Source organism: Salmo salar, chromosome 01, assembly GCF_965601325.2.
Source record: "Salmo salar chromosome 01, fSalSal1, whole genome shotgun sequence".
Lineage (NCBI taxonomy): Eukaryota > Metazoa > Chordata > Actinopteri > Salmoniformes > Salmonidae > Salmo > Salmo salar.
In genome coordinates this window covers 76,674,536-76,702,018 of record NC_138291.1, presented here as the reverse complement: position 1 = coordinate 76,702,018, position 27,483 = coordinate 76,674,536, and the positions used below count along the sequence as shown (strand labels likewise).

The 27,483-nt window shown below is 41.9% G+C and overlaps 1 protein-coding gene across 1 annotated transcript; it reads left to right on the top strand.

The window, feature by feature from the left end:
• The first annotated feature begins 626 nt into the window (after window positions 1–626).
• anxa11a (annexin A11a) lies at window positions 627–27,124 on the top strand. The gene is made up of 15 exons (XM_014215384.3): window positions 627–813; window positions 15,267–15,529; window positions 16,089–16,177; window positions 16,745–16,960; window positions 17,241–17,328; window positions 19,181–19,275; window positions 19,789–19,902; window positions 20,112–20,202; window positions 20,332–20,411; window positions 22,821–22,877; window positions 23,073–23,166; window positions 24,182–24,277; window positions 25,761–25,819; window positions 26,073–26,195; window positions 26,333–27,124. Exons 2-15 carry the CDS (start codon window positions 15,277–15,279, stop codon window positions 26,390–26,392), a joined length of 1,515 nt encoding a protein of 504 aa, XP_014070859.2. The 5' UTR covers window positions 627–813; window positions 15,267–15,276; the 3' UTR covers window positions 26,393–27,124.
• The last annotated feature ends 359 nt before the right edge of the window (window positions 27,125–27,483 follow it).

Here is a 27,483-nt window from a genome sequence, read left to right as displayed (position 1 = left end):
GATTATTTGGTAAGGATCTGGAAAAGCAAATACACAGTTGGGATACTTTTTAAAACATTTTAAACTCCCTGTGCCTTAAAGTGTTTATCAGACTATTCTCTACTGCAAATCAGCACAATAAACCCAGTGGGATACATAGACTTGGTTTAATATTTTCTAAATAAATATTCTATCTATTAGCTAGAACAGGGAATGAAATTAACACTTGCCAAATACAGGGTAAATGTTGGATGCGGCAGGCAAACCTTTCAGGTCACTTGCCACCATGGCAGATAGAAGAATAACCTATTAATATTATTATACTTTAAGAATAATCATGGATTAAGGTTACACAATATGTACCATATTTCTAATGTCAAGTTGCCTACCACTGACTCAGTGTTTACAATTATAAAGCGTTTAACAGATTTCATAAGTGTCAGATAAAAAAAAAAGTGTCTGGTAGAAATGAAAGAGATTAATTTCAGACCCTGACAAGAAGCTATCGTAGTCAAATTCTAGCAAAAACTGAAGACAAACACGCGATATCAAAACGACTCGACATGTCTGTTAACCCTCCTGCTGAGGCGGCGTCTCTTTTCTGGTGGCCTCTCAAATGTGTCATCATTTGTCACTTTTTCCCTACCTCGATGATTCACCTAACACGTCACTGTCATGCGTTTGTACATTCAATAGTGCACCACTGTGCAGTAATTCATGAGAGACTGAGTTGGAAAGTATGAGGAGTCCCACCCACCTTCGTTATATACATACAGGGGCTGAGCTTGAAAAATAGACCAACCCGGGCAGGAAGAGACGTCCAGCAAACCAAAAGTAAGTGACAAACTATATGCATGTTTTGCTTAAATCGAAGCTGAACTTGCTATAATATATTAATTGTTTCCAGTAGCGATAGTGCATAATACATTTTTCGGGTTTTAGACACATCGCTTGGATACATTCATTTCTCTACTAGCGAGCCTTCTTGCGTGAAGGCTATACATAATATAACAAAATGTCTCATTGCACTGAGAACATGATAAAGTAGGCTAGGCCTATGGTTAGTTATATAACTACTTGAAATTTATGTTTGAGTAATTTGCCTGACAACGACAGGCGGCTTCGGTAAATTTGCTTTTCTTCTTCTGATTAGTAGGCCTAGTGCGGAACCATGACAATGTAGCAAAATTACAACTTTAAGCGTGAAATTAAATTTTTCCTGGCTACGTTACTCCTAAAAAGTCGACCAAAAGTTTAGTGGTGCAATTTTATTTTTGCATGGTTTCGGTATTGACTTAATAAATATCAACGATATTTTGCTGCTGTCTATCTTGAGTTGATGTTATTCGGTCACAGTGCAGTGTAGGTGTAACAGTTTTGCTTCTGTCCCTCTCCTCGCCCCAACCTGGTCTTGAACCAGGGTCCCTCTGCACAAATAGACAACAGTCACCTTTGAAGCATCGTTACCCATTGCCCAGGTAGGGGCGAGGAGAGGGACGGGAGCGATGTTACATTGATGCTGTTAACCCAGATCACTGGTTGCTGCGGAAAAGGAGGTCAACAGGGGGGGGTGAATGTAACCGGTGTGAAATGGCTAGCTAGTTACATGCTGACCAGACTGGACACGTCGCGTGCGCGAGCGTCACAAAATAAATTTAGAAATCCATGATATTCAACTATTGTACCTACACTGCTCGCACGCGCCAACGAACGTCTGCGACGCTCTGACGCAGATTGCCTCTCCCATCTTCTCATTGGTTTATAGAAGCAGGTACCCACGTGCCATCTCCTTATTGGTTATACCCATGTGGGTGATTGAAAGACGAACTGTTTTGCCAGTTGTCATGGTAATACTATGAAAGTGTAGATGTTACATTACATTTACATTACATTTAAGTCATTTAGCAGACGCTCTTATCCAGAGCGACTTACAAATTGGTGCATTCACCTTATGATATCCAGTGGAACAACCACTTTACAATAGTGCATCTAAATCTTTTAAGGGGGGGGGGGGGGGGGGGGGTTAGAAGGATTACTTTATCCTATCCTAGGTATTCCTTAAAGAGGTGGGGTTTCAGGTGTCTCCGGAAGGTGGTGATTGACTCCGCTGTCCTGGCGTCGTGAGGGAGCTTGTTCCACCATTGGGGTGCCAGAGCAGCGAACAGTTTTGACTGGGCTGAGCGGGAACTGTGCTTCCTCAGAGGTAGGGGGCCCAGCAGGCCAGAGGTGGATGAACGCAGTGCCCTTGTTTGGGTGTAGGGCCTGATCAGAGCCTGAAGGTATGGAGGTGCCGTTCCCTTCACAGCTCCGTAGGCAATCACCATGGTCTTGTAGCGGATGCGAGCTTCAACTGGAAGCCAGTGGAGAGAGCGGAGGAGCGGGGTGACGTGAGAGAACCTGGGAAGGTTGAACACCAGACGGGCTGCGGCGTTCTGGATGAGTTGTAGGGGTTTAATGGCACAGGCAGGGAGCCCAGCCAACAGCGAGTTGCAGTAATCCAGACGGGAGATGACAAGTGCCTGGATTAGGACCTGCGCCGCTTCCTGTGTGAGGCAGGGTCGTACTCTGCGAATGTTGTAGAGCATGAACCTACAGGATCGGGTCACCGCCTTGATGTTAGTGGAGAACGACAGGGTGTTGTCCAGGATCACGCCAAGGTTCTTAGCACTCTGGGAGGAGGCCACAAGGGAGTTGTCAACCGTGATGGCGAAATCATGGAACGGGCAGTCCTTCCCCGGGAGGAAGAGCAGCTCTGTCTTGCCGAGGTTCAGCTTGAGGTGGTGATCCGTCATCCACACTGATATGTCTGACAGACATGCAGAGATGCGATTCGCCGCCTGGTTATCAGAAGGGGGAAAGGAGAAGATTAAATGTGTGTCGTCTGCATAGCAATGATAGGAGAGACCATGTGAGGATATGACAGAGCCAAGTGACTTGGTGTATAGCGAGAATAGGAGAGGGCCTAGAACAGAGCCCTGGGGGACACCAGTGGTGAGAGCGCATGGTGCGGAGACAGATTCTCGCCACACCACCTGGTAGGAGCGACCTGTCAGGTAGGACGCAATCCAAGCGTGGGCTGCGCCGGAGATGCCCAACTCGGAGAGGGTGGAGAGGAGTATCTGATGGTTCACAGTATCAAAGGCAGCAGATAGGTCTAGAAGGATGAGAGCAGAGGAGAGAGAGTTAGCTTTAGCAGTGCGGAGAGCCTCCGTGACACAGAGAAGAGCAGTCTCAGTTGAATGCCCAGTCTTGAAACCTGACTGATTAGGATCAAGAAGGTCATTCTGAGAGAGATAGCAGGAGAGCTGGCCAAGGACGGCACGTTCAAGAGTTTTGGAGAGAAAAGAAAGAAGGGATACTGGTCTGTAGTTGTTGACATCGGAGGGATCGAGTGTAGGTTTTTGTGATCACCATATAAGTTCAAAGATGAAAAAGCCTGGAAGGAGGAGAGATGACTAGAAACGATTCGGTTGGCCGCTTTATGTGTGGATTAATTGTCGGAGTAGAGGACCTTGTGCATTTCAGGTAAAATAACAACTCAATGTTTATATCCCAGGACAAATTAGCTAGCAACAGCAAGCTAGCTAAATAGGACTAATTAGCTAGCAGGTGCAAGCTAACTAGCTAAATTGCCATACATGTTTAATGCTTTTCGACCTGTCCCCAAATTAATGTCATTGTTGTTGGTTCAGAGTTTGTTTTGATATTTTAACCTGCGTGTCGTGATCGCGTTTGGTGTAGGGGGACAAAATAAATGTATGCACGATAGCGCACGATGGCGCACGTGCTCAGCCGGTTTGGGTTCCGTGTTAGCGGGGTGAGCGCTAATAACGTTTCAATTGGTGATGTCACTCGCTCTGAGACCTTGAAGTAGTTGTTTCCCTTGCTCGGCGGCTTTTGTGGGGCGATGGGTAACGGTGCTTCGAGGGTGACTGTCGTCGATGTGTGTAGAGGGTTCCTGGTTCAAGCTCAGGTAGGGGTGAGGAGAAGGACGGAAGCTATACTGTTACATAGGCTATTCCCAAAGCTTTATTATAAGCGCCGGCCTAGGTTATTCTCTTATTTGTTCCATTTTTATTTTTTATTTCACCTTTATTTAACCAGGTAGGCTAGTTGAGAAGAAGTTCTCATTTGCAACTGCGACCTGGCCAAGATAAAGCAAAGCAGTTCAACACATACAACAACACAAAGTTACACCTGGAATAATCAAACATCAATCAATAATACAGTAGAAAAAGTCTATATACAGCATGTGCAAATGAGGTAGGATAAGGTAGGTAAGGCAATAAATAGGCCATGGTGGTGAAGTAATTACAATATAGCAATTAAACACTGGAATGGTAGAATGTGCAGAAGATGAATGTGCAAGTAGAAATACTGGGGTGCAAAGGAGCAAGATAAATAAATACAGTATGGGGACGAGGTAGTTGGATGGACTATTTACAGATGGGCTGTGTACAGGTGCACTGATCTGTGAGCTGCTCTGACAGCTGGTGCTTAAAGCTAGTGAGGGAGATATGAGTCTCCAGCTTTAGTGATTTTTGCAGTTTGTTCCAGTCATTGGCAGCAGAGAACTGGAAGGAGAGGCGACCAAAGGAAGAATTGGCTTTGGGGGTGACCAGTGAGATATACCTGCTGGAGTGCGTGTTATGGGTGGGTGCTGCTATGGTGACCAGTGAGCTGAGATAAGGCGTGGCTTTACCATGCAGAGACTTGTAGATGACCTGGAGCCAGTGGGTTTGGCGACGAGTATGAAGCGAGGGCCAGCCAACGAGAGCGTACAGGTCGCAGTGGTGGGTAGTATATGGGGCTTTGGTGACAAAACGGATAGCACTGTGATAGACTGCATCCAATTTTTTTAGTAGAGTGTTGGAGGCTATTTTGTAAATGACATCGCGGAAGTCGAGGATCGGTAGGATGGTCAGTTTTACGAGGGTATATTTGGCAGCATGGATGAAGGATGCTTTGTTGCGAAAGAGGAAGCCGATTCTAGATTTCATTTTGGATTGGAAAAGTTTAATGTGAGTCTGGAAGGAGAGTTTACAGTCTAACCAGACACCTAGATATTTGTAGTTGTCCACATATTCTAAGTTAGAACCGTCCAGAGTAGTGATGCTGGACGGGCGGGCAGGTGCGGGCAGCGATCGGTTGTAGAGCATGCATTTAGTTTTACTTGCATTTAAGAGCAGTTGGAGGCCACGGAAGGAGAGTTGTATGGCATTGAAGCTCATCTGGAGGTTAGTTAACACAGTGTCCAAAGAAGGGCCAGAGGTATACAGAATGGTGTCGTCTGCGTAGAGGTGGATCAAAGAATCACCAGCAGCAAGAGTGACATCATTGATGTATACAGAGAAGAGAGTCGGCCCGAGAATTGAACCCTGTGGCACCCCCATAGAGACTGCCAGAGGTCCGGACAACAGGCCCTTGAAACTTGAAATCGGCCCTAATTAATTGGCCAATCGGCCATGCCGATTAATCGGTCAACCTCTATATTGAACATGGGGAATATGCCCACACACTTCAGCACAAGACCTACTCCCATTCGCCCAGAAAACATTTGTGTGCTTTACAGGGCCTTACACATATGGATCCCATATGGCTACTTATATTTATACACAGATCTGTATACATGTGTAACGTTCCTTACATTTGATCAATAAAAAGGTGCCACATTTCATTCTAATTTATCAGAGCGATTGTGTTCCAGTTGGTAGCCTGTTTCTTAATTTAGGCTGTATTTGCCACTGATTTGTGGTTTGATTATTATACAGGATGTTAATAGCCTATGGGCTTTGGTGAGTATGCTGAGCTTGTGTCCTGGTCAAATGCTTTGGTTTCTTATGTTGAAGTCTTTGTGTCACAATTTCACTCCTGTATTACACTGTTGCGTGTTTACTTGAAATCTATAGACCTCAGGCCACTGATAGGAGAAAGAGAAATGCATTTGTGTTGAAATTAGTATTAGTTGTAGATAGGTTAGATAAATGAGAAGCATGGTTGATTGCTTTAGCCTCTGGTGTTTGGACTTTGGCTTTCTCTTTTAGTTTAATTTTAGGTTGTGGTCTAAGACTTGTGTGCGGTACACTCCTAGAAAAAATGGTTCTGTGACTGTCCCCATAAGAGAACCCTTTTTGGTTCCTGGTAGAACCCTTTTTGGGTCCAAGTTGAACTCTTTTGGGTTTCATGTAGAACCCTCTGTGGAAAGGGTTCTACATGGAACCCAAAAGGGGTTAATTAAAAGGTTCTCCTATGGGAACAGCCAAAGTACCCTTTTTGTTATAGATGGCACTTTCTTTCTAAGAATCTAGATTAAATGGGTGACGGTGTAATAACAGTTATGTAGTCCTTAAATCCATAAATATTATACTATAAAATTTGTTTGACACCCCTGCTGAACTTTGTACTGAATGTGCTTTTTATGTTGGCACACCTTGGGTGTAGTCAGTGACATGAAATCCAATGAATAGAGCTGACATGATTCCCTATTCTCTATCTGACAGACGTAAATGTATGGTGTAGAACAGTTATGACTATCTGAACATTCTATAACTTTAAATCAAATCAAATTTATTTATAAAGCCCTTCTTACATCAGCTGATATCTCAAAGTGCTGTACAGAAACCCAGCCTAAAACAGCAAGCAATGCAGGTGTAGAAGCACGGTGGCTAGGAAAAACTCCCTAGAAAGACCAGAACCTAGGAAGAAACCTAGAGAAGAACCAGGCTATGAGGGGTGGCCAGTCCTTTTCTGGCTGTGCTGGGTGGAGATTATAACAGAACATGGCCAAGATGTTCAAATGTTCATAGATGACCAGAAGGGTCAAATAATAATAATAATAATAATAATCACAGTAGTTGTCGAGGGTGCAACAGGTCAGCACCTCAGGAGTAAATGTCAGTGGGCTGACTTTACATCCTCCGGAACAGGCCCTTGACCTAGAACTGTGTTCCTATTCAAATACAAAAAACAGTCTGTCATTCTTTCCACTGTCACTAAAATGCAAATGATGAGAAGGAATACCTCCATGGAACCATACAGTGGCAAGAAAAAGTATGTGAACCCTTTGGAATTACCTGGACTTACCTGGTCATACAATTTGATCTGATCTTCATCTAACAATAGACAAACACAGTCTGCTTAAACTAATAACACACAAACAATCATATGTTTTCATGTCTTTATTGAACACACAGTGTAAACAATCACAGTGCAGGGTGGAACAAGTATGTGAACCCTTGGTTTTAATAACTGGTTGACCTTACTTTGGCAGCAATAACCTCAACCAAAAGTTTTCTGTAGTTGCGGACAACAGTCAGGAGGAATTTTGGACCATCCACAAAACTGTTTCAGTTCAGCAATATTCTTGGGATGTCTGGTGTGAACCGCTATCTTGAGGTCATGCCACAGCATCTCAATCGGGTTGAGGTCAGGACTCTGATTGGGCCACTCCAGAAGGCGTATTTTCTTCTGTTGAAGCCATTCTGTTGTTCATTTACTTCTGTGTTTTGGGTCATTGTCCTGTTGCATCACCCAACTTCTGTTGAGCTTCAATTGGTGGACAGACACAATAATATTCTCCTGCAAAATGTCTTGATAAACTTCGGAATTCATTTTTCTGTCGATGATAGCAAGCTGTCCAGGCCCTGAGGCAGCAAAGCAGCCCCAAACCATGATGCCCCTTTCACCATACTTTACAGTTGGGATGAGACTTTGATGTTGGTGTGCTGTGCCTTTTTTTTTCTCCACACATTGTGTTGTGTGTTCCTACCAAACAACTCAACTTTAGTTTCATCTGTCCACAGAATATTTTGCCAGTAGTGCTGTGGAACATCTTGATGTTATTTTGCGAACCTCAGACGTGCAGCAATGTTTTTTTTGGACAGCAGTGGCTTCTTTCGTGGTGTCCTCCCATGCACATCATTCTTGTTTAGTGTTTTACATATCATAGACTCGTCAACAGAGATGTTAGCATGTTCCAGAGATTTCTGTAAGTCTTTAGCTGAAACTCTAGGATTCTTCTTAACCTCATTGAGCATTCTGTGCTGTGCTCTAGCAGTCTTCTTTGCAGGACAGCCACTCCTTTGCAGGACAGTTCTCCATTTATAGACAATTTGTCTTTCCTGTGGACTGATGATCATCAACGCTTTTAGAGATACTTTTGTAACCCTTTCCAGCTTTATGCAAGTCAACAATTCTTAATCTTCAGTCTTCTGAGATATATTTTGTTCGAGGCATGGTTTACATCAGGTAATGCTTCTTGTGAATAGCAAGCTCACATTTTGTGAGTGTTTTTTTTTATAGGGCAGAGCAGCTCTAACCAACATCTCCAATCTCGTCTCAATGATTGTACTCCAGGTTAGCTGACTCCTGACTCCAATTATCTTTTGGAGAAGTCATTAGCCTTGGGGTTCACATATTTTTTCCAACCTACCCTCTGAATGTTGAAATTATGTATTCAATATATTTTGTGTGTTATTAGTTTAAGCAGACTGTGTTTGTCAGTTGTTGTGACTTAGATGAACAGATCTAATTTTATGACCAATTTATGCAGAAATCCAGATAATTCCAAAGGTTTCACATACTTTTTCTTGCCACTGTACGTGTCTGAGCAATGCAACAAACACCCCACTTTCAAAATAGGGGTGCAAACTTATGTTCTGGCATTCCACATTTTTTTACCAGAAAATTATCATGATCCATTGGGTAATTTGTCATTTTCAATTATTAGCAATGTTTTGAGCTAGTCTGTATTAAAATAGATATGTGAATTTTATATATGATATAAAAATTAACAGATTGTATTTTGCACCCACTCCCCAGTCACCTCAAGATGAATGGTTTTGCCCACTCAAAGTTTTGCTTTGCTCCAGTGCACCACTGATTTGGTTCAGTGCAGTTAGAAATCACTAGATGCACCACTGATTTGGTTCAGTGCAGTTAGAAATCACTAGATGCACCACTGATTTGGTTCAGTGCAGTTAGAAATCACAAGATGCACCACTGATTTGGTTCAGTGCAGTTAGAAATCACTAGATGCATCACTGGTGTTTAAATTGAAAAGGCAACTGCAAAATACAATTATATATTTTGTTGTGCTGTTGTTAAATTTGTATAATTGTTTTATGTCCTATGGTGTTACATATAATTTGAACTGTGTGCACCACGAGCAAATTCAAGGCGTGTTCACACTTTACCAGCCCAGGGCTAAGTGAGTGTTCACACTTGCACATTCTAAAGTGGGCTAGCACCAACCCAGGGTTAGCTGGCCCAGCTCCGGAGCAGGGTTAGCACCCACTTATAGTCTCAGAAACACTGTGCCAAAATAGGCAATTTGAATCAGGGTCAAGAACAATGCCTAGAATGCAAATGTCACTTAATTTACATAGCTATGCTTGTAATGCCTGTAGTGCGTCCTGCTTTCTGTCAATCGCCAGTATGCTTACTGTCCAATCACAAAAGCTTCACTGTCACGGAATTTACATAGCTATGCTTGTGATGCCTGTAATGCGTTATGCAAATTGTTAGACAATGTGTTCTGCAAATCTATACTATTTCACCCTTCCATCTGTGGACAAAAAACAAAATATTTTAATCTGTGCAAAACATTGGTTGCTATGCAGCAGGCTGGCTAACGTCTTCCCACTTAGCCAACTAAAGTTACAAACTACAGCTGGAAGGGCAGTAAACGCTCAATTTTTGACAATAGGTTTTTATTTCCATTTAATTGCATATATGATAATAGTGTTGCATGATTTCGCCTGAATCAGAAAAGTTTATCTCGTTCTGGCACAGCATTCTCTGTAACGTTACTGGGGCGAGATCAAATTTCAAAAGTGAAACATTGTTTCCGAGGTCAGAGCAAGATTTATACAAACCATCACTGTTGGAAATCAAATGCTAGGCTAGAAGCAATATGAAATGTAAGGGATAAACGCCGACGTTCTGTACATTACCTTGGAAATAATGGGGGACGCCCGTTCCTGAAAACAGCTGGTCAAACTAGAAACATGTGGAAGGATTTGACAGCATAGGGACTTGAGGGACCAGAGACATTCATGTTCATCACTCACCACGTTAGGTCATCAATCGATGGTCTCTGCAAAAACAAATCAATACGTTTTTGTTCCTCGTTGGACCAGCGTTTACAATGTATATAATTTCAATTTGTGTAGTTGTTGGTTTAGCTTTCTATGACGTTGTAGCAAGTAAGGTCTGCATGTATGTGTAGGCGCATATTGCGTCATGATTGCAAGGTGTCCCGATAACTTTTCCAACTGTCCCGTTATCTGGTTTCAATGTCCATTATTGAATGCCCTTCTAGCCAATCAGAAACGAGTATTCAACAACGTTGTGGTATAATGAAAAAGTATAAAAGTGTAATTTTCCTCCACAAGCGGTTTACAGGCATTTAACACCATACTGCATTTTTTTATTTTTCTATTTTCCAACTTCAATTGGTTAAATCACATTGGTAAAATGTTTTTTATGCGGTTACAAAGGTAATGGTCCTGGCTGAGCCCCATATGCGAGCTCAGCAGTGCACCATTGCCGAACCGCGGTTACAAATCAAATTGTGTTCCTGCTTATGCTTTGTAAACAACAGGTGTGGACTAACAGTGAAATGCTTACTTTCGGCCGTTCCCAACAATGCAGGGAGAAAGAAATAGAGAAATGATAGAAAAGTAAAACACGTAATAATACAAGTAATAATAGTTACACAATGAGTAGGCTAATGATAACTTGGCAATATACACTGAACAAAAATCTAAAGGCAACATGTAAAGTGTTGGTCCCATGTTTCATGAGCTGAAATAAAATATCTCAGAAATGTCTCTCAAATTTTGTGCATAAGTTTGTTTACATCTCTGTTATTGAGCATTTCTTCTTTGCCAGGTGTGGCATATCAGGAAGCTGATTAAACAGTATCATTACACAGGTGCACCTTGTGCTGGGGACAATAAAAGGCCACTCTAAAATGTGCAGTTTTGTCACAATGCCACAGATGTCTCAAGTTTTGAGGGAGCATGCAATCTGGGGCGGCAGATATCCTAGTGGTTAGAGTGTTGGGCCAGTAACCGTAAGGTTGCTGGATTGAATCCCCGAGCTGACAAGGTAGAAATCTGTCATTCTGCCCCTGAACAAGGCAATTAACCCACTGTTCCCCTGTAGGCCGTCATTGTAAATAAGAATTTGTTCTTAACTGACTTGCCTAGTTAAATAAAGGTTAATTATAAAATGGGCATGCTGACTGCAGATTGTCCGCCAGAGCTGTTGCCAGAGAATTTTATGTTCATTTATCCACCATAAGCCGCCTTCAACGTCATTTTAGAGAATTTGGCATTACGTTCAACCGGCCTCAAAACCGCAGACCATGTGCAATAATAATAATAATAATAATAATAAAGTTATATTATTTTTATGTGAACATAATCAAAGACCAAATTTAAATGCTCCAGTTTGCATTTTCAAGTTGACAGTTCTTACCATATTGAAAAATAAAATTGTTAAAAGATAAGTCAAAGTTCACATTTGTAATTGTACTACATTATTGTGATAGCATTATTTGTGATAGAAAGAATATGAAAACGTAATGTGCAATTTAACAATGCTTTTTAACCTTTCAAGTACACAATTCAAATCCTTATTGGGAAAAACAATATTATTCCTCACATTACCGATTTCATTTCCTCATTGTCGTGCGTTATCCTGGCCACATTCTTAACATTCTTAACAGCCTGTCAACTGATCACTGTTGGTGGGACTGTCAGGGCAGGGGCAGGATATTTGTGAGAGTCACAGAGTCAGTAGGGTTTCAGACTGGTCAATCGATCACGATGGGTGGGATTTTCAGGGAACGGGGTGGTATGTTTGTGAGTCACAGGGTAGGTAGGGTTTCAAACCTGTCAATTAATTATTGGGGGTGGGATTTTCAGGGAAGGGAATAGATTAGTCATCTAATTATTAAAACACGTTTTCAAAATGACCAAAAGTATGTGGACACCTCCTTGTTGAACATCTCATTCCAAAAACATGGGCATTCATGTGGAGTTGGTCCCCCCCTTGCTGCTAAACAGCTTCCACTCTTCTGGAAAGGCTTTCCACTAGATGTTGTAACATTGCTCACGGGACTTTGTTATATTCAGCCAGGGTTGAGGTCCGGGCTCTGTACTGGACAGTCAAGTTCTTCCACAGTAATCTCAACAAATCATTTTTTTAAATTTATTTTTTGATATCCAATTGGTAGTTACAGTCTCGTCCCATCACAGCAACTCCCGTACGGACTCAGGAAAGGCGAAGGTCGAGAGCCGTGCATCCTCCGAAACACGACCCTGCCAAACCGCACTGCTTCTTGACACACTGCACGCTTAACCCGGAAGTCAGCCACACCAATGTGTCAGAGGAAATACCGTACAGCTGGCGACCGAAGTCAGCTTACATGCGCTCGGCATGCCACAAGGAGTTGCTGGAGCGCGATGGGATAAGGACATCCCGGCGTGTCAAACCCTCCTCTAACCCAGAAGAAGCTGAGCCAATTGTTGACAAATCATTTCTGTATGGACCTTGCATTGTGAAACGATAAAGGGCCTAACCCGAACTGTTGCTACAAAGTTGGAAGCACAGAATCGTCCAGAATGTTATTGTATGCTGTAGTGTTAAGATTTCCCTTCACTGGAACTTAGGGGCCTAGCCCGAACCATGAAAAACAGCCCCAGACCATTATTCCTCCTCCACCAGACTTTACAGTTGGTACTATGCATTGGGGCAGGTAGCATTCTACTGGCATCCGCCAAACCCAGATTCATCCGTCGGACTGCCAGATGGTGAAGCGTGATTCATCACTCCAGAGAAGGCGTTTCCACTGCTCCAGATTCCAATGGCAGCGAGCTTTACACCCCTCCAGCCGACTTTTGACATTGTACATGGTGATATTAGGCTTGTGTGCGGCTGCTCGGCCATGGCAACCCATTTTATGAAGCTCCCGATGAACAGTTCTTGTGCTGATGTTGCAACTGAGGACAGACGCTTCAGCACTCGACTGTCCTGTTCTGTGAGCTTGTGTGGCCTGGAGACGAAAGAAATGCACACTGGTTTAGGCAAGGTGCTGGCTAGCGGAGTAGAACACTTGAAAAAGAAAAGGAGAGCCACACACTCTAGGTGCTCAGATGCAATACATTTATAACCAACGCTTCACCAGCCATGTTTGTGTGGCCTTCCACTTTGCAGCTGAGCTGTTGTTGCTCCTTAGACGTTTCCACTTCATGATAACAGAACTTACAGTCGACTGGGGTAGCTCTAGCAGGGCACGCATTTTACAAACTGACTTGTTGGAAAGGTGGAAAGTCACTGAGCTCTTCAGTAAGGCCATTTTACTGCCAATGTTTGTCTATGGAGATTGCCTGGCTGTGTGCTCGATTTTAAACACCTGTCAGCAACAGGTGTGACTGAAATAGCCAAATCCACAAATTTGAAGGGGTGTCCACATACTTTTGTATATATAGTGTAATTTATTGTAGCAAAACCCCAAAAATTGTTGTGTTCTCTTAATAAATATGGATTCCCACTGTGGTTCTCTTCATAAATATGGATTCCCACTGTGGTTCTCTTCATAAATATGGATTCCCACTGTGGTTCTCTTCATAAATATGGATTCCCACTGTGGTTCTCTTCATAAATATGGATTCCCACTAGAATTGTAGAAAAAAGCTGTCTAAAATATTCTGGGGGAAATCCCCCAGAACCCCCCCCTTATAATTATCTGTAAGGTCCCTCAGTCGAGCAGTGAATTTCAAACACAGATTTAAATACAAAGATGAGGGAGGGTTTCCAATGCTTCTCAAAGAAGGGCACCTATTGGTAGATGGGTAAAAACAAAAAAAGCAGACATTGAAAATCCCTTTGAGCATGAAGTTAATAATTACACTTTGGATGGTGTATCAATACACCCAGTCACTACAAAGATACAGGCGTCCATCCTAACTCAGTTGCTGGAGACGAAGGAAACTGCTCAGGGATTTCACCATGAGGCCAATGGTGACTTTAAAACAGTTGCAGAGTTCAATGGCTGTGATTGGAGAAAACTGAGGACAAATTAACAACATTGTAATTACTCAACAATACTAATCTAAATGACAGAGTGAAAAGAATGAAGCCTGTACAGAATAAAAAATATTCCAAAACATGTATCCTGTTTGCAATAAGGAACTAAAGTAAAACTGTGAAGCATACAATGCATTATGTTTGTGGCAAATCCAACACAATGCATCACTGAGCACCACTTCATATTTTCAAGCATGGTGGTGGCTGAATCATGTTATGGTTATTCTTGTCATCGGCAAGGACTAGGGAGTTTTTTTTAGGATAAAAAGAAACGGAATAGAACGAAGCACAGGCAAAATCCTTCAGAAAAACATTTCAGTGTGCTTTCCAACAGATACTGGGAGAGGAATTCACCTTTCAGCAGGACAATAACTGAAAACACAAGGCCAAATATACACTGGAGCTGCATACTAAGACGTCATTGAATGTTCCTGAGTGACCTAGTTACAGTTTTGACTTAAATCGGCTTGAAAATCTATGGCAAGACTTGAAAATGTCCATCTAGCGATGATCAACAACCAACTTGACAGAGTTTGAAGAATAAAAAAAATAATAATAATGTGCAAATATTGTACAATCCAGGTGTGAAAATCTCTGAGACTCACAGCTGTAATCGCTGCCAAAGGTGATTCTAACATGTATTGACTCAGGGGTGTGAATACTTATGTAAATGATAGATTTCTGTATTTCATTTTCAATAAATGTGCAGAATGTCTAAAGTGTTTTCACTTTGTCATTATGGGGTATTGTCTGTAGATGGGTGAGAAAAAAATTATATTTTGAATTCCGGCTGTTACACAACAAAATGTGGAATAAGTTAAGGGGTATTAATACTTTCTGAAGGCACTGTATGTGTCCCAAAAATATTATTTCTGAGTTTACTTGTTGTAAACTTCAGGAAAATACTCAATTTCATGTATGTAGTTGTTCCATTTATACACACTTACCCATAAATTGACCTTGTTAAAAATTAAACCATCAGCCAAGGAAATCACGATTCATTCATGCTTAATGGGTCATCCTGAGGAATTTAGCCATGTTTCTTCTCCCCAGGTAAACCCTATGGAGAGGGGTGTGGCCCACTGCATTTTCCTGTCATCATAACTTAACCCGGAACAGAAAAACTCTGAACAGAATGCATTTACACATAAAAAATAGGCCTTACATTTCGATATTTTACCATATTTCAGACCATAAACCATGAGTTATCCAGGATACCCACCCCAAGCCGGAGGCTATCCCCCTCAGCCGGGCGCCTACCCACCCCAAGCCGGAGGTTACCCACCTCAGGCAGGAGGTTACCCACCTCAGGCAGGAGGTTACCCACCCCAGGCAGGAGGTTACCCACCTCAGGCAGGAGGTTACCCACCCCAGGCAGGTGGCTACCCCCCACAGGCTGGTGGCTATCCACCACAGCCTGGAGCTGGAGGGTACCCAGCCATACCCCCAGCAGGTAAGGCGTCAGGACAACAGATCATTATATGCCTAATATATGCACATACAGCATGTTTTTTTATATGTTTTATTATTCTCTAAACAACCTTCGCTGTGCTGAGAGACAACACTCACAGACCAACTTGTGACTCACATAGTACTCGCATTCTGTGAGCCGTGAGTATCACTCTGCTGACTAGAATTGGCAAGTGTGTTTATTGCTAGTCCTGGTGTTTCATTCCAAAGCCAATTTAATACTGACCCATTTCTTTACCTCTCTGCCCTAGCAGCAATACCAGATATTTGTTAAAACTTCTCTAGTATGAAGTTTAAGCACTTTCTATGTTCTATTTAAAACATAACAATTATCTTCTGGTTTCTGGTAACAGCTGATTGAAGGATTTATTGATTGATTGATTAATCAATTACTTGATTGGTTGACTACAATCATATACAACCACAACATCAAAGCAAAACAGTCCAAACTGTTGTAAAACAGTAGTAATAGTACATAGCAATTTGTCAGTGATTTGCCATAAACAGTTTAGTGGCATGCCCATCTATGTAATCTGATACAGATAGTTGGGGAGGTGGTGCTGGTTTCCCCACCTTTGGTCTTGATAATCTGTCCAACCCTGGATTCAACGCAGGCAATCTCCCAGCCATGGTAAGTCTGGCATGAAAATACAGTACAACCCCCCCCCCCCCCCCCCCATGAATTGCATGGCCAATAATGGAAATCACAACCCAATTATTGACCGATAAGACTTTTTACCCCGGTCATCTTTTTCTCATATCTATCTATGTTGCAGCTTTCTTGTTAACCTTCCTTAATAGTCTCTCTCTCATGACTAAAATAATGTAGCTCATGTTTATTAGCTAAGATAGTGCTTCAAAAACATAATCATTTGTTGCAACCTTCTCTTTCACTGTTGTAATCCCTCAACTCCATGTTTTGTATCATTTCTTTTTTGCATTGTCTTTTATTTTCCCTTTATTAAAAAAACTAAAGCAGATGTTTAATCAACATCTATAATACATCATTGATTATCTACAAAACAGCTTTGCTTGCAGATTGGTTTAAACCAATCTGCTTCCTGCACATTTTATTGGATGCCCACTTCTGCTCCAATCACATGCCAACCCGATCTCCGCAGCCATGTTCTGCCCTGGTGGATACCCCCACCCTGCCCCCCAGCCCCATAACCAACAGCCCTATGGTATGTACCCACAGCCAGGAGGGCAGATGCCCCAGCCTCAAGGCCCAGGCATGGGCTATCCAGGCCAGCCCATGCCTGGCTACCCACGGGCACCCTCACCCAACCCCTCCATGCCTGGTTACGGAGGAGGACCAGCGCCTAATCAGCCCATGCCAGTGTATCCTCAAGCCCCGTCGCCCAACCCGTCCATGCCTGGAGGTGGAGCCATTCCCGTCTCTCCTGCCATCAATGTAAGATACACTGGAAAGATTTAACCCTATTGGTGACAATAGTCCTTCAAAAGACCATTTTAGGACAGGTATACATCTGGTTAAGGGTCCATACTTTATCCAAGGTTTTAAACTTGAATACCTAAATGTTCTGCACTAATATTGATTGGGCTTCTATCATTTTCTTACTCTTCTTGAGATGTCAATTATAAGAGATTTTGCCAGGAGTTTTACTGGCAAATAACACTGACAGTGTAAAGCAATCAGGTTACATTCTGGATTAATATCCCTTTTCTTTCAGAGAGGATTCCGGGGAACCATCAAGGATTTTCCAGGAGCAGACCCACTGAGAGATGTGGAGGTTCTGAGGAAAGCCATGAAGGGCTTTGGTGAGTTGGTTAAATAGGCCCAGTCCAGAAACAGCCTCTAACCCCTTATACTGGAGTCTCGTGAGTGAGTTAGACCCTGTCCAGAAACAACCCCTAACCTTTTATACATTGGTCCAGTGATTGAGTTAATGTAGTGGCCAGCAATATTTGACATTTGTATATACAGTGTGTATGATATTATAAATACCTCACATGTGACTCGTAATAAGACTAAGCAATTGGCCAATAAAATGTTTATCTGACTCAAAGATAATTAGCAATATGCAAAAGACTACAATTGAACCATGTGCAATCGAGTATAATGCGTTTAGCTGACTAAGGAATGGTCATGGGAAGCGAATATCAAAGCAAGTATTATTTCATAACTGTAAAATGAATGGGTTGACATACAAGACATAAAGCTTAAGGTACAAGGTTATACTGACATTAACAAAGCATTATTGTAGGCATATACACTACCGGTCAAAAGTTTTAGAATACTCATTCAAGGGTTTTTCTTTATTTTGACTATTTACAACATTCTAGAATAATAGTGAAGACATCAAAACTATGAAATAACACATATGGAATCATATAGTAACTAAAACAGTGTTAAGTAAATCAAAATGTATTTTATATTTAAAACATTTAAAATGAAGCTGATTGAGAGAATGCCAAGAGCGTGCAAAGCTGTCATCAAGGCAAAGGGTGGCTATTTGAAGAATCTCAAATATAAAATATATTTAGATTTGTTTAACACTTTCGGTTACTACATGATTCTATATGTGTTATTTCATAGTTTTGATGTCTTCACTATTAGTCTACAATGTAGAAAATATCAAAAATAAATTAAAACTCTTGAATGAGTAGGTGTTGTAAAACTTTTGACCGGTAGTATAGATTCTCAGGTTAACTTACAAGGCAAAGCATGGACAAAGAGATGCTTACTAGCCCGAGGCCTAGAAGCCGAGGAAATGAGAATTGATCATACAAATTTCCTCCATGGACTGGGTACAGGATAAGACACAGAACAAAGGCATTTCATTCCATTTATAACATCTGAAGGTGTATCCTTTCAACCCAGATCCAATCACCTTTGATCAATCAAGCGATACAAAGTTTACAGTGTAACCTGACCACCAAGGCCCAATCTCCGCAGGGTGTCACAGCATTTAAATGCTTCTGTGGTGGGATGAGACCAGTGTAAATATGACAGAATTCCTGAGAGGACCTTTAAAACCTTTTTGCATATATTAATTCAGATTTCACCCTGTACAGATACAAGTAACCACAGAGATCATACATGCACATAGTTAGCATCAGAGTTATCCTCAGTGAACACGTTTCAGATGTATACCAAACATGGATACTATAGTATTATTCAGTCACATTCAATAGTCAGTCTTCTGAATACTGTAACAGAGAGAAACATTTTGGCCCCTTGGAGGGGGGAAGGGCTGACTAGTCCTTTGGCATTGTCTCCTGTCTTCTGACTCCAGGTGTCAGAGAGCACATAAATAAGGGCCGAGCATACATTAAGCCCTATCTAATCTTGGAACCAGAAACAAATATTACATGGGTAATGGCCAGATGTCACGGGAGAATAGGCCCTGTCCAGAAACAACCCCTTGTCAGTAACCTTATACAATACGCACTTGTGTAGATCTGAAAGGAATGGATAGGTAAATTCAACACTAGCAATTACATTGCCTTCTATCATTGAGCCCCAGTCTTTGAATGACTTAATTATGTATGAAGACATGGTAATGATATTTGCTTAGCTATACTAGTAAAAAAATGATGTTATAAACTAATGAAGAGAAATGGATGGGCAGTTTTGAATATGTGTTCTGACAGGGAACTTGTCCTACAGGTACTGATGAACAGGCCATCATAGACCTGCTAGGGAGTCGCTCAAACATACAGCGTGTTCCCATGCTCGCGGCCTTCAAAACTTCCTACGGAAAGGTAATACAGTTACATTTAAAAACGTGATACTTTATTTATCTAAGTTGTTATTATGGAACAAATGAATATAATGAGTGTTACAGCATCATACAATGATCTGAATATGTGAGGGTCACGGAGGGTCAGAGGGTATATCTGAACAGCAGCTGATGGTTCTGCCAGTAAACGACATAGCTGGAGGACTTGATTCCCTCAGACCCCATTATAGCAGTACCCGGAACACAGCAGTTGAACACAGATAGCATTAATGCTTGAAGTGGACTGAAGTAGGTCCCGCCACTCATTTTGGGTACCGGTACTCTTTCTATATATTTGCTGTTACTTATCATATTTTACAACCAATATTCTAAAAGAGGTGCCAGTACTCAAGCAGTACAGAAAATGACGGTGCCGATATTTAAGTTATAGAACAGGGAAAGTGCTTGTTCTCTGTACCGCTGAGCACCAGCCCAACTCAATAATTACTTGGTTAGCATTGAATTATACCAAGCTTGTATCCCCTTACCTTCCTAGGATCTGGTTAAGGATCTGAAGTCAGAGCTGTCAGGGAACTTTGAGAAGCTGGTGCTGGCCATGTTGAAGACCCCAGCCCAGCTTGATGCATACGAACTCAAAGAGGCCATTAAGGTTTGTGAAAGGGTTTTCATAATCACTGACATGGATATTCTCTCTTAGCCTGTGTGTGTGTGTGTGTGTGTTTGCGTTCGTACATGCAAACAAGTGGAATGTTTTTGTTTTGTGTTTGACACAACTAGCTAAACTAGTTTAACGAACAGAGAAATAGTGATATTCATGTCGTAAACCTACCAACTGTTCTCTACTGTATGTTCTGACAGGGTGCAGGGACAGACGAGGCTTGTCTGATAGAGATCCTGTCCTCTCGCTCCAACGCAGAGATCAGAGAGATCAACATGGTCTACAAGACCGGTAAGTTCCTCAGGTAGACACACACTACAGGGACTACAAATAGCGTTGAGGAAAAAACCTTTGAAATAAATATGAGTAGTGTACTGCTCTGTACTGTGCTGTGTAAGAAAGCTGTGTGTGTTATTTCAGAGAATAAGAAGTCACTGGAAGATGCCATCAGTGGGGACACCTCAGGACACTTCCGTAGACTCCTCATCTCTCTGGCCCAGGTACAGCCTATGGCCCATAGATGTAGAATAATGTATACATTAGAAATACATAGGAATACATACAGTTGAAGTCGGAGGTTTACATACACCTTAGCCAAATACATTTAAACTCAGTTTTTCACAATTCCTGACATTGAATCCTATAAAAAAATTCCCTGTTTTAGGTCAGTTAGGATCAGCACTTTATTTTAAGAATGTGAAATGTCAGAATAATAGTAGAGAGAGTGATTTTTATTTCAGCTTTTATTTCTTTCATCACATTCCCAGTGGGTCAGAAGTTTAAAAACACTCAATTAGTATTTGGTGCATTGCCTTTAAATGTTGCACCTGGGTCAAACGTTACAGGTAGCCTTCCACAAGCTTCCTGGAATAAGTTGGGTGAATTTTGGCCCATTCCTCCTGACAGAGCTGGTGTAACTGAGTCAGGTTTGTAGGCCTCCTTGCTCGCACACGCTTTTTCAGTTCTGCCCACAGATTTTCTATAGGATTGAGGTCAGGGCTTTGTGATGGCCACTCCAATACCTTGACTTTGTTGTCCTTAAGCCATTTTGCCACAACTTTGGAAGTATGCTTGGGGTCATTGTCCATTTGGAAGACCCTTTTGCGACCAAGCTTTAACTTCCTGATTGATGTCTTGCGATGTTGCTTCAATACATCCACATATTGTTCCTCCTTCATGATGCCATCTATTTTGTGAAGTGCACCAGTCCCTCCTGCAGCAAAGCACCCCCACAACAATATGCTGCCACCCGGTGCTTCACGGTTGGGATGGTGTTCTTCGGCTTGCAAGCCTCCCCCTTTTTCCTTTTTCCACAACACATAACAATGGTCATTATGGCCAAACAGTTCTATTTTTGTTTCATCAGACCAGAGGACATTTCTCCTAAAAGTACAATTTTTGCCCCAGTGTGCAGTTGCAAACCGTAGTCTGGCTTTTTTATGGTGGTTTTGGAGCAGTGGCTGCTTCCTTGCTGAGCGGCCTTTCAGGTTATGTCAATGTAGGACTCGTTTTACTGTGGATATAGATATTTTTTTGTACCTGTTTCCTCCAGCATCTTCACAAGGTCCTTTGCTGTTGTTCTGGGATTGATTTGCACTTTTCGCACCAAGGTAGGTTCATCTCTAGGAGACAGAACGCGTCTCCTTCCTGAGTGGTATGACAGCTGCGTGGTCCCATGGTGTTTATACTTGCGTACTATTGTTTGTACAGATGAACGTAGTACCTTCAGGCATTTGGAAATTGCTCCCAATGATGAACCAGACTTGTGGAGGTCTACAATTTATTTTCTGAGGTTTTTGCTGATTTATTTAGATTTTTCCATGATGTCAAGCAAACAGGCACTGAGTTTGAAGGTAGACCTTGAAATACATTCACAGGTACACCTCCAATTGACTGAAATTATGTCAAGTAGCATATCAGAAGCTTCTAAAGCCATGACATCGTTTTCTGGAATTTTCCAAGCTGTTTAAAGGCACAGTCAACTTAGTTTATGTAAACTTCTGACCCACTGGAATTGTGATACAGTGAAATAATCTGTCTGTAAACAATTGTTGGGAAAATGACTTGTGTGCATGCACAAACTAGATGTCCTAACTGACTTGCCAAAACTATAGTTTGTTAACAAGAAATTTTGTGGAGTGGTTGAAAAACGAGTTTTAATGACTCCAACCTAAGTGTATGTAAACGTACGACTTCATCTGTAGATGTTTGATTCATTATGTGCAGGGCCGGTTCTAGTCTTTTGGGAGCCTTAAACAAGATTTGGTTGTGGGGCCCCCCACCAAGCAGGCAAAATAATTGAGTGCCCCCCTCTTGACGGCAGAGAGAAAAATACTGTTTTAAAGTACATTTCCTGCAACTCTAAACATTTTGCCATGGGTTGTAGAGAAAATGTTGCAGTTTTAATGCAAGCTTTCTCAGGTTATACACATTTTGCCATGGGGCGGAGAGGTATTTTTGCAATTTAATAACACATTTCATGCAATTCTACTCATGCAATTCAGAGAAACATTTGTGCAGTTTTGTAACAGATTTCCTGCGATTCTACACATTTTGCCATGACTTATGCCATGTTAGTGATATCTGAGTGAGAGTCACTAACAAAATCAATGGGGCCCCCTGGAGGTCAGGGCCCTGCGTGTTCGGTCAGTATTCAGCCATTAACACTACATGGTTTAGATAACTGGCTGGACTAATTTACTAACCTAATTGTTAGCTGACATGGTTAATTGAGTGACTGTCAGTGACTTAAAAAACAAGAGAAAAACTGCTGATGCACAACCAAATGTCTAACTTGCACGTTGAGTATTCTACTATTCCAACTCTCAACAGTTCCAGTCGGGGTCCCTAAGCGATTGCTTATGTTGCCTGCAGCCGGCCCTGATTATGTGTTGTGTTTGTGCTCTCAGGGTAATCGAGATGAAAGAGAGACAGTGGACATCTCTGTAGCCAAACAAGATGCCCAGGTAAATTGCCATTTCTTATCTATAATGAACCTTGTGATGTCTAATCTACATACTGTATTGTGTCATCAACATACTTAGGGACAGGTGTTTTTCATTCAATTTGAGCAGGAAAAACTCAGGACCCTACACGGCATACTTTAAATCGCTACCTGCTCATTGAAAGATGCCTGTGTGTATTGTGTGCCCTCTGTCCAGGCCCTATATGCTGCTGGAGAGAACAAGGTGGGAACAGATGAGTCCAAGTTCAATGCCATCCTGTGTGCCAGGAGCAAACCCCACCTCAGAGCAGGTAACTACAGGGGAGAGGAATGGTACTGTGACAACAGAAGTCAAATATCAATTAAATGTACACTCACCTGCCAGTTTATTAGGTACACCACCCGTTCACGAATATGGTTCACTCCTTCAGACGGTGAGTAAGGTGGTCGTGGCTTGCTATATAAAGCAAGCAGACAGGCATTGAAGCATTCAGTTACTGTTCGAATCTACGGTAGAATGGGCATAACTAGTGACCTAAATGACTCTGAGCATAGTATGGTCTTCAGTGTCAGGCGCACCGGTTCCAGTATCTCAGAAACGGCTGCCCTCCTGGGCTTTTCACGCACGACAGTGTCTAGGGTTGACAGAGAACTGTGGGACAAACAAAAAACATCCAGTCAGTGGCAGTCCTGTGGGCGAAAACAGCTTGTTGATGAGAGGTCGAAGGAGAATGGCAAGAATCGTGCAAGCTAGCATGCTGGCCACAAACAGGCAGATAACAGCGCAGTACAACAGTGGTGTGCATAACGCACAACTCGTCAATCCCTGTCACGGATGGGCTATTGCAGCAGACGACCACACTGGGTTCCTATCAGCTACAAAAAAAGCAGCTCCAGTGGGCACGCGATCACCAACTCTGAACAATTAAGGAGTGAAAAAATATTGCCTGGTCTGACAAATCCCAGTTCCTGTTGCATCATGCTGATGGCCGAGTCAGGATTTGGCGTAAGCAGCATGAGTCCATGGACACATCCTGCCTGGTATCAACGGTACAGGCTGGTGGTGTAATGGCATAGGGAATGTTTTCCTGGTACACGTTAGGTCCCTTGATACCAATTGAGCAACGTTTGAACGCCACACCTTGTAGAATCCATGCCCCGAGGAATTCAGGCTGTTCTGGAGGCAAAAGGGGTCTGACCCGGTACCTGATGCCCACTGAGTGTATATGAAATATCAGTCCTCTGGTGCTGTCCGCTCATCTTGATTCATAGCTTTTGCCACTACCTTGTGTGTGTGTGTGTGTGTGTGTGTGTGCATATGTGCAGTGTTCCATGAGTATCAGCAGATGTGTGGCAGAGACCTAGAGAAGAGCATCGACAGAGAAATGTCTGGAGACCTGGAGAGTGGAATGGTGGCCGTGGGTAAGAGGACACCTTTTGGTTAACACACACCCATGCAGGTCACACCTACACGTCTCTACGCAAACACATACTAACACTCTGTGTCACACCCATAACAACACACACACAGAGTGAAATGCCCAGATGTATGTATAGGGGATTACCAAAAAAAACTTTACCAATGGTTCCACCCAATTACTGTATGGGGTTTGACGTAACAGTAGCGTGGAATTTCTTTTTAGGTGTTAACACCCATAGCTTACTCATTCTTATTGTGAAAAGATGTTATAGAAGATGCTAAAGTAATATGTGAGTTGTCACACTGTTGCTGTCTGAATGAGTAATTGTTGTTGTTTTCCTTCACTTGGCTATCGTTGCTCCGGTTAATGGTACAGTAACCTGCTTTTAGATTCTTTTGACTGGATGACATCGTTGTTGTTATCTGACTTTGTATCAAGAGATGCTCACTCTTCATACACACTTCATAGTAATGATGTGTTGTTTGCTTGTTCCATTGTGCATGATGTTTGTACAGAAGTCATGTTGATGTGATGTTTCAAAATGTATTTCACGCTTCTGACTGTGTTTATCAAACTACATTCATATATTTTCATATACACTGAGTATACAAAACATTATGAACTCGTTCCATGATATAGACTGACCAGGTGAATTCAGGTGAAAGCCGTGATCCCTTATTGATGTCACTTGTTAAATCCACTTCAATCAGTTTTGATGAAGGGGAGGAGGCAGGTTAAAGAAGGATTTTTAGGCCTTGAGACAATTGAGACATGGATTGTGTATGTGTGCCATTCAGAGGGTGAATACCCAAAATAAAATATTTAAGGGCTTTTGAAAGGGGTATGGTAGTAGGTGCCAGGCACATCAGTTTGTGTGAAGAACTGCAACACTGCTGGGTTTTTCACGCTTAACATTTTCCAGTGTGTATAAAGAATGGTCCACCACCAAAAGGACATCCAACCAACTAGTCACAACTGTTGGAAACATTGGAGCCAACATGGGCCAGCAGCCCTGTGGAACACTTTCGACACCTTGTAGAGTCCATGCCCCGACGAATTGAGGCTGTTCTGCGGGCAAAAGGGGGTGGTGCAACTCAATATTTGTTATGTTTTGTACACTCAGAGTATTTTCAAGTTCCGGTTTCAGATATGACTTGACAATCTTTTCAGTTTTATCCTTTCATATCATTTTTAACCGTTAGTTTTGTTTGTTTTTGAGAGTTTCCTTCAACACACGGTATCAGTCACCTTGTCTCAAGTCTGTTTGTGCTCTTGACAATGACTGACAAGGAGTTGGCATTGTAGCACAAACAGACTGGGCCATGTTATCAGTCTCTCCGTGTTCCAGTCATGTGTATTAAGAACACACCCGCCTACTCAGGTTCATTCTAACCCTCTGCTCTCTCCGTGTTCCAGTCATGTGTATTAAGAACACACCCGCCTACTCAGGTTCATTCTAACCCTCTGCTCTCTCCGTGTTCCAGTCAAGTGTATTAAGAACACACCCGCCTACTTTGCTGAGAGACTTTACAAGGCCATGAAGGTAAGACACACCCCGTTTCTGTCTGTGTCTGTCTGTCTGGACTGATTACAACATACTGTACATACAGCACAGAATAACAAAACTGTCCACGACTGATAAGTGAACACTGTTTACACTCACTACATTTTCACTTTCCCAGTCCCAATGAAATTACATTGTTATTACAGTAATTGCTTCTGATAAGTATACTCTTTAAATAAGTGCTAAGGTCCTGTGTGTGTGTGTGTGTGTGTGTGTGTGTGTGTTTTCTCAGGGGGCCGGGACCAAGGACAAAACCCTGATTCGGATAATGGTGACCCGTTCTGAGGTGGACATGTTGGATATCCGTCAGGAATACATCAAGACATATGGCAAGTCGCTTTACACAGACATCTCTGTAAGTATCTCTCCTCATCACTACACAAATTCATACACACACCAGTACCTCCAATAATGCTACTGCTATAGAGCAGGTTAGGCATTCTAGTATGATGTTCTGGACTAGTTTGTTGATGTGTTTGTTGTCTATGACAGGGAGACACTTCAGGGGACTATAAGAAACTGCTGTTAAAGCTGTGTGGAGGGAGCGACTAGAGGAACCATGTCAGCTTTCTTTACAGGATGTCCCCCCACACTATATCTCCAATGTTTACATATATACCCATTTACTGACTAGCCTATAATAGTAATAGGAATAAATATATATATATATATATATATATATATATATATATGCACCACAGTCAGCAATACTGCATGCCATGCCATCCATTTTCTTCAATGCAACTTTTAGCACATGTTATGATATGAGAACCTCTAATCGTAAAAGCTGTTCCTTTTCTATATTTTGTATGAGCAAGAAGGTATATGTTTTTCCATAAGTGTAATATCAGTGCTGGATATTATAACTTGGTCAGGCTAAAAATGCCCTAAAGGTGCAACGTGCAACTTTGATTAGATTAGAATTTGAATTTAAATCAAGATATATTTTATGAAAAGGTATATTTTATTTTAACAAGCTTGTGCCAATATTATGCATATCTAATTGTAAAAGTTAACTAAGTAGTAATTGGTTTAGTAGAGAAATATTAAATACATGACTGAAGTCAGAATACTTAGCAGCTAAAGTACCAAAGTGTTCAGTTAATATTTGTGTTTATATGGTGTGTGTGTACACTATCATTGTGTTTTTTTTGTCTGCTGTTTGCTACAATCTCTTTGAGCATATCTGTCAATCTAACTTCTAACTAAAATGTAATTGCATCACATTTAAGTAACGGTGCTCTGATTTAATATTACATCTGAAAATAAATGTTGAGAAACACCGCTGTTGTTTCCCCTACTGATGATTTCATCCATGCTAATGTTGTGTTGCATCATACTGTGTTTTAGTCTTGAGGCAAGGAAGAGCACTATTTCCTTTTTCTGACCCCAGGCCCCTGACATTTTCAACAAATGGCTGATGTCCTTGGCCTGTTATTTGTGGAGTCAGTGAGCAAAGGAGAAAACCGTGCAAGTTGCAATAACCTTTATTTGAAAGCAGTCACAGCAATATGATTTTGTAGACAAGTTGTATTTATTTTTATTTCACCTTTATTTAACCAGGTAAGCTAGTTGAGAACAAGTTCTCATTTACAACTGCGACCTGGCCAAGAATTAAGCAAAGCAGTTCGACACATACAACA

Bases quoted from the DNA above. Each gene is read 5' to 3' on its own strand.
- anxa11a (XM_014215384.3), top strand. From the start codon at position 15,277: ATGAGTTATCCAGGATACCCACCCCAAGCCGGAGGCTATCCCCCTCAG. The intron at 19,276-19,788 runs GTAATACAGTTA...TTACCTTCCTAG, and splicing joins TCAAAACTTCCTACGGAAAG to GATCTGGTTAAGGATCTGAA. The intron at 20,203-20,331 runs GTAAGTTCCTCA...GTGTTATTTCAG, and splicing joins CAACATGGTCTACAAGACCG to AGAATAAGAAGTCACTGGAA.